At 48.6% G+C, this 16653-nt stretch overlaps 1 protein-coding gene across 4 annotated transcripts in view; it reads right to left on the reverse strand.

The window, feature by feature from the left end:
* Positions 1-8423: 8423 nt before the first annotated feature.
* FRMD1 (FERM domain containing 1) overlaps positions 8424-16653 on the reverse strand; it is a 42960-nt gene continuing 34730 nt past the window's right edge. For 2 of the 4 annotated variants that reach the window (XM_075495805.1, XM_075495806.1), the window contains 8 exons: positions 16083-16148; positions 15806-15874; positions 15441-15615; positions 13401-13736; positions 13132-13260; positions 12316-12395; positions 9899-10182; positions 8424-9805 (listed from right to left, as the gene is read on the reverse strand). In XM_075495805.1, the coding sequence (XP_075351920.1) occupies positions 9796-9805; positions 9899-10182; positions 12316-12395; positions 13132-13260; positions 13401-13736; positions 15441-15615; positions 15806-15874; positions 16083-16148 (1149 nt within the window). In that variant the 3' untranslated portion in view covers positions 8424-9795. Of the gene's footprint in view, positions 10183-12315; positions 12396-13131; positions 13261-13400; positions 13737-15440; positions 15616-15805; positions 15875-16082; positions 16149-16653 lie in introns of all 4 variants that reach the window. The other 2 variants (XM_075495809.1, XM_075495807.1) reach the window with 2 other exon arrangements.

Here is a 16653-nt window from a genome sequence, read left to right on the forward strand (position 1 = left end):
GGACATGGGATGCAAGCAGTAGGCCTACAGTTTTTCAGCATGAGCAGGTTTGTGTTAACCCCTTCTACCTCAGTCCCATAAATCCTGGCACATCAAAACATCACAACCTTTGTAATCCCAGCTGCAAGTCACGAGCTCAGCTCTAAGGTACCCAGAGAAAAGGCACAAGAATTGATGAATAACGAAAACGTGAAAACGTGCAGGTGCATGGAGACACGGAGCAGAGGAAGAGAAGAAAGCTATCTGCACAGTCACTGTGCAGGTCCTGGCAGGGCTCCTGCTGTTGAGGATCCAGCAGCTCCCAAAATCCTGGTAGAAAGCCTTCTCTGGTCAAGTTACGTAGCAGAGAAATGCAATGCCTGGGGAAGCCGGGCACACAGCTACTGCCTCCTGCCTCTCACGTCACCGGGACTGCATCCAGTCTGGTTGTGGAACTTCTATGAGCTTAGAAGTAGCTACAGGCATTACCTCTGGCCAAATTCAGGCCAACAGAGCAGCCACCTTCTTCATGCTCATACTTCTAGGAGGCATCCACCTCCTCTTGGCAGAGATGAGCTCCCACACTCGCTCACAGGTTTGCTCCTGCTCTCCTGAAGTGAGCCACACGTTGCCATGGGATGGTGAGGTGGTCCCTCTGCAGAACAGACCAAGCCAAGCCCAAGGAAGGGGAAGTGCCACTGGGGACACCTCTGCCCATTCGCAGGCAAGCCTGGCACTGCACAAGGCAGTGCCAAACTGCCTTCATGCCAGGATGCCTTTTTGGAGACCCCAACCAAGCACTCAGGATACCAACACAGCTTAAGGTGACCCCTGAAATGCCAGCTTCCCGGGCAGGACAAGGTGCTCATGCAGGTCCACAGGGACCTGTTATCTGGGGAGTACACAGCTAGTTCCAGCACACAAACAAATTACACACACTGCTGACACAGCCAGTGACCACAGTCCAGCACCCACGCATAAGAGGTGCTCCACAACAGCCGAGAGGGTCCTGCATCACCAGTGCTTTTGACTCCTACACTGAACAGCATTTGGGCAAGACTGAGAGGCAAGCAAGCCCTACCCCACCACCCCAGCAGGGCTCTCCTTACTTCTCTCCTGGGCAGCTGCTGGTAACTCTTCTCCCAGAGGGTCTGCAGAGGTCCTTTCCCTGCCTCTTCTCCTCAGGAGGGAGCTGATTTCCTGTGCTTTGATTGCCTTCCTCTGTAGCACCCTCCACCTGGACCTGCTACCAGCTGCAGCAAGGTAAACACCTGAGCCTCCAGGAACACTTTCTGGCCCCTGCTCGTGGGCAGAGGAGAGCAGCTTAGGGACACCAGAAACCACCTCATGCTCCTCCACACCTAGGATGTCACCGCTGAAACAGCTGTTTCAGCGCATGCTGTCACCATGCCTCATGGGGCTCTGTGTTTTAGCCATGCATCCTCTGCATGGGGAGAAATTGTATGTGGAGCTCTGTGGGCACCTGCCTGGAGTTAGACAGGCAGCTCTGAGCCCGCAGGATGGCATCAACGAAGCAGGGCCAGAGTGGTGGTAGCAGCAGTCGGGGGCAGCTTTGGGGAGTCTCTAAAGCTTGTTAACCTTAAAGATGCCGGGTTGTGCGAAAGCTCAGCCAGTGCTCTGACAACGTCCTTGGGAAAGGCAGCCTTCAAGAGCTCCTACCCTGCTCTGTTTATCCTGAAAACATGCTAAAATCAGCATCACAGCTGTAGAGCTCTCCCTTAGCATGCTAGCCCTATATTTTTCAGCAGTAATTCTGCGTTGGATCTCAAAGTGGTTTGTGTTGAAGCAGATTGGAAAGCAATGGTTTGTACCCTCTCTATTATTTGCAGTGCAAATGTTAAGCAAAATTGTACCCAGCCGCTCCCACAGCAAACCCTGCTGCTCATCCCCTCCTGCAGGACGTGGCTAGCTGAATGCCAGCACTGGCAGCCAGGCTGGGCTGGGACTGGCTGGGGGCATGGCCACTCCAGAGGAAGGCCCCATGTCCGCAGCCCTGGCCTCAAGGCATTTCCTAAGTGTGAGTTTGGATCTAGATGTTCAAAAACACACCCTGTACTCGGGGGTCTCTTTATTGCCCTTCTGGCATGGGCCCTTTGAACAGTCCTATTGCCAAATTTTCCCTTCAGCCAGGTATGCTGCGAAGGATTCCTTGTTTTTCTTGTTACAAGCTGTGAGCCTTATGCAAAAGCATGACTCAGGGAGCTGGGGCTTTAAAAAGAAATCATAGTGTACTGCAACACCTGTGAGGAATGCGGTCAAAGCTGGCAATACTAATATTGTCCACCTGGCCCCAGGTGCCTCACCTGCCTCAATGCACTTACTCTGGTGACTGGCATGCCTTTCTTGACCTTACGGGAACTCTCAAAAATGCATCTCATAACCCACTAGCACTTTAACGGAGGGATTATGGGAGCCCTCTGTTCCTGCCTGACTAGAAGGACCATGGGTAGAAAGTCTGCATTAGCCACAGAAAGATCATATGGGCAGAAAACCCTCCCTGACCCCAGCAGTAGCTACGTGTGCCAGAGGAGAGGACGGGGGCATTGCTGGTGTTGCTGGTCCTGCAAACGCAGAGATCTCAGGATCCACTTCAGCAGACGCTACAGACAAAAGCCAGGCTGGCTTCCCAGGCTTCCTCCATACACACAGAGAGCCATTTAACCCTAAATATAGGAACGCAGCCCACAAGCCAGACAAGAAAGATTTCAATACCACTGCCAGGAACAACAACAAACTGCACCACAGACTTTATTTCCAGCGGTGGGTAAGCGTGGATGCCTCAGAAGAGGGCAAAAAGCCTCCTCACTGTCATCCCCCAAAGTTACGCATCAAGGAGAGAAAAGTACCTGGCTTCCTACAGCACGTATTTTTGCTCAGGCATCTCCATCCCAATAGCTAGAGCTCTTTTGAATGCACTTGGGTCTGAGACAGTGTGGAGGGGAGCGTAACCCCAAAGCCTGCAGCCAGCAGAGCATGGAGGAACTGCCCCAATGCAACCCTTCCAGTCTGAACCCCCGTGGTTAGAAAGCGAGCTGCATTTCAAAGCTTCATTTTCTAAGAGGGTGGGGAACGTGGCTGTGGGAATCAGTCACTGTTGCCACGATCATCAAACAAGTCAGGCTATTTGTCAGCTGGTCATAGCAAAGAGGCTGAGTACCTTCTGTGGCTAATGCAAACTAATTTTTCCAGCACCAAATGTTCTGCTGTCACTAAAGTATTCAGTGGTATTTTCCACATGGTGGGTTGAGACTTAAGGCTTCTAGCACATGCCATATCCAATTATCTCATTGCATATTGGGAACAGCAGTGATTGGAGAAAGAAAAATAAAGATCGGTATAAATGTATTTATGAGATTGGAAATAAAAATGTGAGGCTGATATTTCCAGCAATAAAAATAAAGCAGAATTTTAAAATACCACAGCTATGCTCTTCAATAGCCCATATTCAGCTGCCCCTCCAGTCTACCAGAAAGGATAAATACGATTTTTGCTCATTACATCTCTGCAGTAGAACAACAGACTTCCAACGCAAGGGGTGCTATCCACATCCTACTCTACTAAATACAATCTCCTCCTTCCAGAGCCAAGTTCAGGGTGCAGAAGGACAGACGCAGCCAGTACCTGGCTGACCAGCAGAATGAAAATGCAGCACGGCCATGGGCTGTAGCATGGCCCCAAAAAACAAACTGCAGGGACACAATACGTGCCAGCAAAGGAGGGTCAGGAACTACTTTGAAGTGGGTTTACTTCATAAAACGTTGTTGAGATGCTACCCAAGGGGATCACGAAGGTGGAGCTGGGCTGTGAGAAGCGGCAACAGGCAAGTGATTGCAATGGTGTGCAAATGTCATTAAAAATTCAGTATGGAATTAAAAATTCGGTGTGTATGATTTCCTGGGTGTGGCTGGGGAAATACTCAGTCACGCTGCTCTGACGCATGCAGAGGTTCTGTGGAAAGGGTGCTCGCCCCGAGAGGAGGTAGCTCGGCGATGAAAGAAAAACTGCTTCACTGAGTGGTACCCAAAGCTTGCCTACACCCGTCCTGGCTCCAGCGATGCCCCACGCACGATACCGAAGGAAACTACAGGCACAGAGCAGGCACAGCAGACACACAGCCTCGCTGCCTCAACTACAGCCCCTCAGGGTACAACCGTCCATGCCTCTGGGACTTCCCACCCCAGGGGTATATGGCATTGAACGGGTTTGTCTTCCATAAATCCACTTGATGGAGGGTTTTTTTAACCTAATATCAACATTTCACACCTCGAGCATCCCATGCCAGGGATTTCCAGAAGCTAAGAAGCAGCAGCTTTGTCGCCAGTGTAGTTTGGGCGTACGGCCCTTTGTGCAGGCTCTGGGGACGCTGCCCTCGGGCCCGAGGGACGCTGCCCTGGTGGCCTGGGACCGCTTCAAACACTTTTTGCACGGGATTCAGTGAGCGTCCGATGGCCGCTGCCAGCCTCGGGCTCTGCTCGCTCAACCACCGGCTTCCCAGCCTTTTGGCCCGCCTGGGCTTTCCGGGCTCCTCCCGTTTTATAGCCGGCGGTGCGGCCGTCCCCGGGGGCAGCGGGCGGTTTGGTCTCTGGCAATGTGTTGACGGAAGCTGCCCGAGGTGTCTCCTCTGCCCCAGGGGACGCGGCCCCCGGCACCACTTGGGCCCCGCCGGCAGCTCTGCGTGAGGCCGCTCGGCCCAGCCGGCACCGGCGGCGGGAGGAGGCGGCGTGGGGCGGCCGGCTACGAGCACCCTGGCGCCGGCCCCGGCCCGCCCGTAGTCCCGGCGGGAGGAGACCCGGCCGTGGGGCCGCGGCTGCCGCGCTCCTCGGGCGCCGCCCCGCGCCCCAGCCCGGCACTGCCGCCACACGGCCCGGGCCAGGCCCCGGCCCCGCCGGAGGGAGCGGGCTGTCGGCCCGGGCGTTTCCCTCCGTCTCCCGCCCCACGCGGGCCCCTCAGTCCCCTGCGGGAAAGGGGCGAGCAGCCCCACGCGTGGCCTAAAGGCTCGGGGCCCCGTTGTTAATACAGGGGAGAGAAACGGTGCCTGCCGGGAGGGCGGGAGCCCCAGCGGGCAGGGTGGTTGGGCAGGCCACGGGGCCGGGCTCCCCCTCCGCCATTCCCAGCCGCACCCAGGCTTCTCTGGGAGGAACACCACGGGCGCTTTCTGGCCTCAGCTCACCCCACTGCTGCCAAGGGCCTGGGAGCACCCTCGAGGGGACGTGTTTGTTCCCTTCCTCCTCCTCCCCCAGCTGGTGGGCCTCCAGGAGAGACACGAAGGCACAGGCCTGTCCTTGGGCACCACCAGCCTGGGAAGACGGCCACAGCAGGGGCAGGCTCCAGCGCAGGGGCTCCAAGGTACAGGTGCAGGCCGCTGTAGGGGCACAGGAGGCAGGGGCAGGGGCAAGGAGAGCTGCCAGGAGAAGCCTGGACAGCCTGACCAGGAGACACCATACCCAGACAGGGGAAGCACCATTGCCGGTGGGCAAAGAGCTACAGCAGAGAGCTTGCCCACCAGTGTAAGACTTTATGACCGGTTCAGGCTCTTAAAACACTGTGTCAGCCTTCAGTGTCTCAGACCTTGCTGCCAAGAACTCCACTGAGGAACTGCTGTCACTTCACCCAAAATACATGGGGTGTTTTAAAACACGCCTTCCCCATCAGCTTTAGCGCGCACCTTCAGACCTTAGCTCCGTGCAGCTCCCGCACTTGGCATGCCTCAACACAGACCAAGTGCAGTAACAGTATTTCCCCCATCCCATGCTGTATCACTTTCATGAAGCCACACAGGATTCACTGGTACCATGAGAAGCCCAATCTTCAGACAGACTCATCCTATATATTCTGGTCAGCTGCAGTCCACCCTAGCAGCAGGCAAGGTGCTATTACTTGCCAAGCAAAGAAACAAAAGAGAAGTAACAAAGCCCTTCAGTTAGATGACTTAAGTAGTAGGCAAATAGTAATTTTACCTCCATAGAAAGTTCCGTCTGTAACCAAACCACCTCCTTCCAGCATCCCCAAACCAAAGCTGGATGAGTCTCTAAAGTCCTTGAAAATTTGTATATGGGAACCACAGCAGGTACTGGACAGAAATATGAAGTACAAGATGGGAAGTCCCAAGAATAGAGGCAACACTACAATATCAAAGTACATAAAAATTTTCCTTTTTTTTTTTTTTTTGAATGCTAGCTTTAGTGGTCCATAACATATCCAGAGAAAAGGAAAGAAAAAATTACGAGGGAACCCTAGTCAGCAAGCTTCTTCGAGAAGAGATGTGAATAGTTATAGTATGGCACTCCTTCATAGATTGACGTCCCAAGAAAAGCAGAACTTCCCTTTACCCCTGCCAGACACCAGGCCAGCAGGTTCGGTGACTTACGGCAAAGCACTCCTCAGCATCACGTGGGCTGGTGTGCCTGTCCTCGGATGCAGCCCCCGGGAGGATGCTGACAGGATCTCTCTACACCCTTGGGAGTTCGCACGCTCGGTTTACTTGACTAACCACCACGAGCAGCTTAACTTGTCTCTGCAGTTAGATTCAGCTCCCATTAGTGTTCCCGCTGACTCCAACCTGCTCAACTGGGTCCTCGCTGCCTGACAGAGGCCCCTTTAGCACGCACTGAAGTGGCAGGGAGGAAAAGGCTGCAGTGCCTCTGGGTTTGCCATCACAAGCCGAGCTCACATGGGTTACAGTCTGGCAGCAAATTCATTTCTGCAACCTACCCATCTCAAATGCAAGATGTCACTGACACGCACCTCTTGGAGGGGAAAAAAAAAAAGATACATAATTACCTTTTTCTATCCATACTTTATTGCAAGGTGTACATATAATTATTTATATTTATTTTAAACAATAAATTCCTTTCATGGAAAGGAGAAACTTTTACCATTAAAATAGAGTGATTATACCACGAGTATTTTACAAATATGTACAAATATTGGCAGCTAGTTTCTAACATCAGCTGATAAATGCTTACACGTTACCCTCTACCAAACTAATCAAAACCAAAAATAACAAGATACCTTCCAAATCTGAAGACAAACAAAAAATAAGTCTATTGTTAACAGGAACAGTTTTTTCATATGAATACAAAAACTTGCATAATAGATATTCACAGTGCTTGTAAGATATTAATTCATTCTCAGTCTACACACAAAAGTATCCGGTCTCCCCTTCATATGCATATGCAACTTAGAGTATTGGAGGGAGCTGCGTAGACCATTGAGAGAAGACTGTCAGACCTGGAGAGTTTGCCTTCCCCACCAGCCATGAATAAATACAAGAAACTCCCACGTACATACAAGGCAATGGATGCTCATGCAAGATCCAATTACACTGTTTTTCAGGCATTGGTGTATTTTTTTAGGCCAGCGACAGCAGGATTACAGCATTTCACTGATTCCATTGAATGCTTGGTAACCACAAAAAGAAAATATCAAGCTGCTTGGTGGCAATAAACACTTCAGTAAGGTGGTTAGGCTGAAGCAGGTATGAATGTGATTGTCTGAGACAAGCATGCACAGACGTGAGCACGTGGCGCACATGCGTGTTTTATGACACCTTTCCAAACAACTATACCCACTGAATTTTGAGCTTTTTTTTTTTCTGTTAACAGCCATTGCCAGAACCACGAGTAACTGTACGCCTGCACGCGTGGGACAGCAACAGTTTAGCAGGGCTGTCACTCCACCCCCCCACCTTTTCCATGGACAGACAGGCACCACTGCAGTAAGAGCCATCTCTCCAGCTCCATGGCAGCTGGAAGAACAAGGCTGCTCCCTGCAGCATGGCCACTGGCCTCCTGGATCCTGGCCATGCCTGTCTCCTATGGCTTATGGCCAAACAGGCCCCAGGTAACAGGGAGTGACCGACAGCGGGAGGCTTAACTGGACTGTTCACGAGCAGCCAGATGTCCTTTACCCATTTAGATCCATTTAGGAGGGTTTATTTTGGATGCAGTAAACATACCTCAAGTACTCTGTAAAGGCATTTTGGCTTTGTTTGGAAGAAGGGAAAAGAGGCTATGGTGAACACACAGCTCCTAATTGTTCATTACAAAAAGAAAGAACAGTGTGATCAAAGAGGGCACGGTCAATTAAGTCCTGGCTACAGCGAGCTTGTGCCCATCATTCATTCCTCAAACACACAGTTAGGGTTTGGTGCTGGATTCATCTCAAAGGATGTACAGCCACTGATGCCACTTCAGTAAATGCAGATGCACCTGGATGCTCTGTCTCTACACCACACTCACTTGCATAGAAATAGTGAGATGACAGACTTCACGGATTTGCTATTTTAACAGTTTATGGGAACGCAATTTACCAGACAACTGCTAAGCCTGCAAGCCCACCATCAAAGCAGCAGCTCGAACCCTCCTTGTCGTGGTCTGGCTTTCCTTCCTTTCCTGAATTCGGTTATCTTCAGCTTTTGAGTCAATCAACACTGCATAACACACTTCCTCAACCAGCAGAATAGCGTCAGTCTGCTTCTAGTGTTTGCCAAAAAATTATTAGCTTCCATCTGCAAGGTTGTCAAAAGCCGGGCGCAGGTTACACATGCCTGTAAGTACAAGCTTCCCAAATGCTGGGAATTGATGAGGGGAGGAGGTACTGGAGGAAGATAGGGAAGGAAATCAAACAAACATACATTTATTTGGATGTAATAAGGTAGCAGGATGTTTCCCACACCAAATGCTTGAATCAAACAGCATAATTATCATTATTTTCCTAGTGAGAGCCAGCACTGCCAGCTCCACCACTCAAAATCACCAAACAAGTACCCTTGGTTTGGCACACAAACACCCTACGCTTCCACCATCACCGGCCCTGCAGCATCACACATTTGCATGACCTATCCATGACTAAGTTGGACACACTCTGTCTGTCCTTCCAAAGCGACTTTCTCCAGTCTATACTTGCCTGCTAAGCAGAGGAAAAAATTCTAAGGAACAGATTTATTAAAAACAAAGAAAAGAACAACATAAAAGTACGATTCAAAGTAAGGAGTGATCATGCCTGGACAAATTCTCCAGTCACACTCCTGTCTTCAAGAGCCAGTCAATTAACACTCTCGTCTTCTGTACTCTCAGAAGCAGTTGAGCCATTTGTTTTACCCCCCTCCCCCATCTCCCCAAGGATATAAGCATTTTTTTACCAATCTGCATCATGGCAGTAGCAGACAGCTGAGAGGCGGTTCCATTTGTTGCATTTAAAAAAAAAAAAAGAAAAAGAAAAAGAAAAAGAAAAAAGAAGAACACACACATTGTATTTGGCTGGATGCTTACGACAAAATGAAACAACAACAACAAAAGAGATATAAACTCCTGGCAGAGCAGGTCTTGCTCCCAGTAAAGCAAACAGGCAACTTGTGTTCATTACAACAGGAACAGGCTAGACGCTTCCATACACAGACCTCCAAATGTGCTCAGCCCATATCCTGGCCTGACAGCTGTTGGCAGTGTTGCAGCAGCACAAACACAAGACAACCAAACTATTTGTAGACTAGCATTAACATAAATGGACCACAAGAGAAAGGCAGGAAGATACTGACATAGACTTTAAATTTCTTTCTGATAAATCCGTTTAGACACAGTGTTTGCTTTACTAGCTCAGTGTCAGTTTTGGTCCACTGTTTTTGGTTTTTATATTGGTTGTGTCACTGCTAATGGTGCAGGCCACTTCCATTTTCTGCTCAGACACACACTTCAAATGCCAACGTTAAGTGCTACACTCCAGTTGATTTGCCCTGTAGTCAGGTCTGCAGAAGTGATGCCACTTACTGATTATGGAGCTGAATAACAAAGCCGCTCACAATCTCCTGCAAGAACCAGAGTGACATCACATGTGTTAATGAGGTATATATTTCCATGATGAGCTGTTTCCTGGTATGGAAGAGCTCCAATCTCCTTACACCACAAACTCCTCCGGGAGCTGGTCCTCTCCCAGAAGATCCAAGGAGAGGCAGTTCATGGACCGCTTCCCATAAAGGGCAGACTTGGTTTTGCAGTCCACTGTGGAATAAACGCAGCCATAGATAGACAGCTTATCCTCCAGGCTGCAGCCAAACGTGTAGCTGTGGGATGTGTCCGAAGACAGCGTGGCACTTAGTGGTGGGTGCCGGTGCTTGTAAAGGCGGATGTCATCCAAACTCTGGCTGTGCTGGTCCGTGCAGCTCCTGCTTTTGGGCGATCTGACCTGCCAGTTCAGTAAGACACACACGAATAAAAACAATGAGCTCAGACACAGCCTAAGGATGCTGGCTACGCGTGCTACAAGTTTTCCAAAATTGTTCTTCCACTCCTTCAAAACAGCCCCACCAGCTTTCTGAAGGACGTTGGCTTAATGAAGAAGCTGTGAACCATTAAGAAATTACAAGTGCATCAAGCTGCCCTGCCATGTTGAGCCAGATCCTGATCTCTCTGCACTGTGTCCTCAGTGTCCAGTGCAATGGATGAAACGCTTGACACCTGAATGCCTTGACACTTCTTGGCAGATCCGTGCAGTCATCCTCAAATAGACAAAGTGCACGTACCAAAAAATTACCCCAACTGCTTGAACACATTGAGTTAGTGAAAGTCTAATGAGCTGAAAGGAAGGTTCAGAAGGCAACCATGCAAACTAATAGGTTACAGTGTCCAAAATTCACTAAGTGCAACATACAGTTTCATCTATATAGCATTGTTCAGCAATGGAGAAAACAGAAGCAACAAACCAGCAGTAATTCCCAGAGGCAGCATCTTGCTACACAAGCTGTAGTGACGTGGCCTCTGTGGAGGAATTACTGACCATCTGAGACTTTTTTCAGCTTTTAAATCGGCTTTTAAATGCTAATATTAAGGCTGATTTCAGGAATATCACTTTTAAACTAAGACAATTCTGTTGGCAACACAGGAAACTTCCTCCCAGTATCAATTCTCTCACCTCCATGGGATGGGAATTAAACAACTACCCTGAGGAAACCCTGCTCTGGCTGAGCTGCACTCCCAGAAACAGTACGGTCCGATCAACACTAAGGAAACCCAGTCCTGCAGCATTTAGTTACATGGCTTTGGAAGGAAGGTGTTTTTTTTTTTTTAAAGATGCACCAAATATTTGATGCCTAGAACTGGCAGACAGGTCTTTGCAATTGCTTAAACAGTCCTGTGTTGATCAGAAACATTCTTATAAAACAGATGCCTCCCGATCAATTAATAGCATAAGCATGTGTTGGTAAAAGTGTTAACATAAAAACATTACTTTAAGCAAGGTGCCCACTCCCTGCCTTGCGGTCTTAAGTCATTCCACTCAAATACAGGAATAAGTTAATTATGATTTGTACTGCACAGTCTTAAGCTTTGGAAAAAATATCCAAGATTTTATTTACAGACTATTTTGCTGATAAGTGAAAACTTCTTATCACTTTTGACTGGGTCAAGGAAGAAGCATGAAAAGAAAAAAAAAAAAGTCCTAAGAAATTATTGTAGTCCTTGTTGAGAAAAGTTCAGGGAGTAAAGGGGAAAATGATGAACAGATTTTTAAAATTCTTTTAGCAGATAAGGCTAATCTGGATTCAGAGAGAGAAGAAATGGTGGAGGCTTGTTTTTTTTGTTTCTTTGGGGTTTTTTTGTTGGTGTTTTTTTTTTTAATTAAAAAAAAAAAAAGAACCACACACACAACATTTCTACCCCAATAGGTACAGCTATACCTATATATAATATATACCTAATATATATATATTTGTATATATATACACAAATATTGTTTGGCCTTAAAAAGACATTTGCGTAAGCTTTTTCCAAGAACAACTTACGATATGACATATTTTACTATATATAGTTGCCTTTTTTTTCTCAAGGGTTTGATGAAAAGAAAACATTGACAACAAAGACTTCAGCACACACATAGTATAATCACACAAATGATAGCAATTAGAGCTTGAGCATCTGGCTTTGCTCTGATGTGAGCTCCTTCTGGCTTCAGGAGCAGGAAGATGATCAAGTTTGCAACCCACGTCCAAACTGCATAGATGGTCTTGGCTCTATATTGCACTGAAAATTTGCCAGTGGTTTATTTTCCATTTCCCATCTGGAAGCCCAAGGCAGACGATAGCTGGCTTGCAAGATTTCCATGCAGATTACTCCAAACCTCTCCATGCTATTCTGGACCCAAACACTGCTCTCATCCTATTCCTGATAGCAGTAGCTGGCCAACAGCTGTTTTTAGTTACACCATTTAAAAATCAGTCAAATCCAGACCAATCAAGTTCACTTGATTTACAGCTGTCTCCATTACACTAGACCTTGGTTCAGTGCCCACACACAGACCCTCCTGCCAAGCGCTCTGCCTTACCTGGTGAAGGGATTCCACACTTTGACCTCTCATTTTTATTAGCGTGACTTGCACCACAGACAGCGATTCCTGATTTATAGCTGCAAAGGAGAAGGAGGAAGTGAAAAGCGTTGCAGGTTTGAGGTTTTGTGGGCTGGGGAAAAGGGAAGTTGTTCTCACAGGCCACATTCAAGCAGTGCTATCCTATAAACATAAGTACGCATCAGGAAGCACCCTCAATGCTCTGGGAGTTTTGCTCACAAGTACTCCTTTTTGCCCCTAAGGATCAATGTTTAAAAACTCTCAAGAAAACAGCTTCTCACCAACTTGTCCCATATTCACCTATCTTGCTTTGCTATAAAGGCTGTACGTCTTAGGGCCAGACAGCTCCTGTGTGACCCCACTGACTAGCATTCCCTGTATCACAAGCCACAAAACTTTACCTATTAATTCCTGCGACTAGCCCATTAATCTGTGGTTGAACCCCTTGGCTGTTTTGTGGTTTACAAGATTTTCAAGCAAATTCCTTCACTACAAAAAGTTTACCTCAGTTATCTTTTAGTCATTAACTGAGTATAAACTTGGCAAATTTGGAGAAGGGAGACCTTGAGGAGCACAGAGGAGAGGAGCACTGTACAATATAGGGTGCTGGCCTTTAACCTCTAGATGAGCTGACTTCAAATGCTGTTGCAGCAGGGCAGTAAGTAGCACTGGCAGTTGTTTGGGAGAAGATACAGCTTTCTTAGATCCCTCAGATTATGCCTGGCTTGCCAAACATATCTTCCTGTTGCTAGAGCCTAAAGAAAAGCACTGAGCAGTAGCAGAAAGCCGTCTCACCTTGGCAGCTAGCAGCATCTAGAGGAAGGGACTCAACAGATTCTCCCACAGTGGCCTCCTCTAACTGGTCTCCCTCTAAAGGCTCATCTACAGGCACCTCCTCTGGCTCATCTACTGCCAGCTCAAGCTCTAGGAGGAAGAGAGCGGCAGGAGAAGGGTTAGCATTACATTTCTGCTCCAAGCTGCTTCACATTCTCTTACTCCCCACTCTCCTGCAGGAGAAGGCAAGAGCGGGCTTAGAAGTTGCTCCGCATCTCCAAATTCTTTACCATCATCCTGAGAGTCATCTTCAGCCCGCCCTTTGCTGCCGCTGTCAATGCCAGAGCTACCGTAGCTGATGGTTGAGCTGCAGGATTTCTCTTTCCTATGCACCCGGTCAATGCTGAAGGGCTCATCCACTGACATTTCCACCGACACCCGGTGCCTGGAGTCAGCCTCGATGCCCGACGTGTGAGAGCTGCTGTGACTCCCCGTAGACTGGCGTGAGAGACGGTTGTCCCTCCGGCTGCCCCCGCTGCTCCCGCTGCCGCGCGAGTTCTTATCGCATGGGTCCAGGTCCACGTCTAGCGTGTCACTGATATAGGACTCCCGGTAGCGCTTCTTCTCTGAGGAAGAAAGACCACAGAAACCAGGGGGAACTTTAAGCAAGACCAAAGGGATGGTAACAAAAATAATCAGTAAGTTCTGGGACTGGCACAACCCGACAATTAAGAAACAACTGCTGTGGCTACTGGACAAATAAAGGGACAGTTTTATATTTTGTTTGCTCAACAGATACTGGGATGCCCAGCTGGTTGTAAAAGAATTAGTCATATTTGCAGTAAACCCAGCACCTCCTGAATTAGAACAGGCAGGTAGAGGCAGTTATGATACAGAAAACAGTAGCTTCCAGAATGAAGGAAAGATCAAGAAAAAGGGAATTACTTAGGTTAGCTAAGTGCTCAGTCTTTAAAAACAGAGTGCATTGATTGTTTCTCAAAACAGTCACCAACATGTGGAGACAGGATCCCCATGGCTGGCATTTATTAATGATTTATTAATTAATTCTCCCATGGCTTGTATCTGTTACCTAAAGCGAGGTGTGCTGAGGGTCAAGAAATCGACAGAACGCTAGTGGACACAAAACAACCTAGGGCCTTTTGCCCACACACGCTTTATTAGTGACCCTTTCTACAGGTGACTGGCATGTGCCACTGGTTGTGCCTGCACAGCTCAAGGCCACTTCTATAACCCCACTGAAGGGAAAGACAGAAATAACCAAGCTAGATGAGACCAAGGGCCACCTTGCCCTGTACACCAATTCCACACAACCAGCGATCACCACTTCAGAGATGGATGTAAGCTCCTTAGAGTTAGTTGAGATGGGCAAAAACCAGAAACAAGTTTCTTCCTGACTTCTCCCTGGAAGGAGTCAGCCTGTGTCCTCAGACAACAGGACCGACTACTGCTGGCTAACTTCTACTGACCTTGAAGGTAATGATACAAGGCTTACAAACCCCAGAGAAGACAGAGAAAGTGTGAATGGAGAATGCAGGGAACAGCAGCCAGGAAAGAAGTAGGCGGGAAAAAAGCATTCAAGAGAAGGCTAGAGGAAAGGGGACACAATCCTCCAAAAGACGACCTATGCAATGCATTAAAAACAGTCACCAGGGAGAGGTAGGCTGAGAAGTTGTAGGAGACCCAGCTTGCAGAGCTGGAAACGCAAGGGCCAAGCTAAGAGGTGATGCAATGACTGAATTCTGCTTGGAAGGATACCAGGGACTGTCAATCATCGTTCCTACAGAGAGGGGACCCCACCAGAAAAAAGAAATTCTGGGAGTCCTAATCTGCTCTCAGGCTGTTTCTTGCACCTCCTAGCTCTTAAATGTCGGACACTATAGACTAAATTGTGTGCAGTGTTTACTAAAGGGCACTAAAAAATTAAGGCATAGGCTCACAATTTGTACTGCTCCTTGAACACAAGAAGATCTTATCCCAACGGAAAGCTTTTTATTCAAAATTACTTCCACTCAGAAGCATATGTTAAACATACACAAATTGAGAGCATACCTCCTTTTACTTAAACAGAGATATTCCCCCTCTGCTGCTCTCACACACAAACTTTCTGATCACAGTCTAGTAGTGTGGGAGTCAAACACTTCCCAGTAATGGACTTGAAACACATCTAACACCTCTAATTCTCTCACTGTCTTCCTGGTAAGGCAGAAACATCATTAATTAGATAAAGAGCAGCCACCATGAAGCAACAGCAGAGCCTAACATGCTGTACTCTTCCCCTTACCAAAGTCACCTGCTCTTCCGCCACGTACCTTCAGCCTCCTCCAGTTTTCGGATCTGCTTCAACACTGGCTGGATATTCAGAAAGAGCCGGTGGCTGTTGCTGAGAAGCTGCAGCAAGTGCCGCGACCTGAAGGGGCAACCTGTGTAGTAAACCAGTTTCCTTGCAGAGGGCAAACCATCTGGCTGGATCTCAAATTTTTTCCCCTGCATAAAGAGGAGAGATGCCAGTGAAATGAGCAAGAGCATGTTTTCAGTCACGCAGCTACCAGAGATAGCTGTGGTCTTGTGCGTACGAGTGACAGGACTTGACATGGCAGCGCGGGCAGGCCGGCAGCTTTCCCAGCTCCCGGGTTGGCAGCCCACTGCCAGATGGCCTCTGTTCCGTCATACTCACCAGAAATGCCAGCTTCCCAATGTGTGACCAGGGAAAGTCGTAGAGGAGCTGGCGAACGTGATTCACCTCCTGCAACACATCAAACTCAGAGTGACACGGGGACTGGCAGGTACAGGGTGGAGTCAGCAATGTGCAAAGAATTTGCAAACAACCAAGAATTTGAGATATGTGGAGCCTGGCGCTCGAAGGGGAGGCAGAGGAGTGGCGGTGGAGGGGAGGACAGGGGAGCTGGGCAGAGTTAATGCTACACCAGAAGGCTTTCACAGCAGTCTGTTACCTGATAGATGTGCATTCCTCTCAGGGTCAGGCCCAGGATAACCGTCGGGCGATCCTCCTTCTTATCCTAAAAGAACAGAAGAGCCCGGAGTCAAAGGTTAATCTACAAAGACCACACTCTTGTTCTGGCACCTACTGCAGGAGAGGTAGCAGGACTCCTCATCAGGCAGATGCCATCACCTCATTTGGTTTTTATTGTGTTTGTAAAGTGCACCTTGCCTTGTTGACCCCTGAAATATCTACACCTAAAATCCCCTCGTGCTGGGCGTCTCAAGCATTTCACCAGCAAACGCCTTAGCTGCCGTGGACAGGGAATCCTGTAGCTTTAGTGATTTGAGGGCATGGACAGGCATGGACAATTACTGCTCTCAGAGGTACCTTGTAACCTCTCATGCTGCCACGCGCTGTCTCTGCTGTCCCCATGAACATGCACCACTCTTGCTCTCCAGGTGACAGAGAGCCCGAAACAGAAGGGATGCCTTTCCCCTGCTCCTTGCCATGACACTGCTGTTCCTGTCCAGGGACTTGCTGGACCGTAGGTGTCCCTTGGCCAGGAGGGAGCTAATCAACAC

This window comes from Mycteria americana, chromosome 3, assembly GCF_035582795.1.
Source record: "Mycteria americana isolate JAX WOST 10 ecotype Jacksonville Zoo and Gardens chromosome 3, USCA_MyAme_1.0, whole genome shotgun sequence".
Taxonomy (NCBI): domain Eukaryota; kingdom Metazoa; phylum Chordata; class Aves; order Ciconiiformes; family Ciconiidae; genus Mycteria; species Mycteria americana.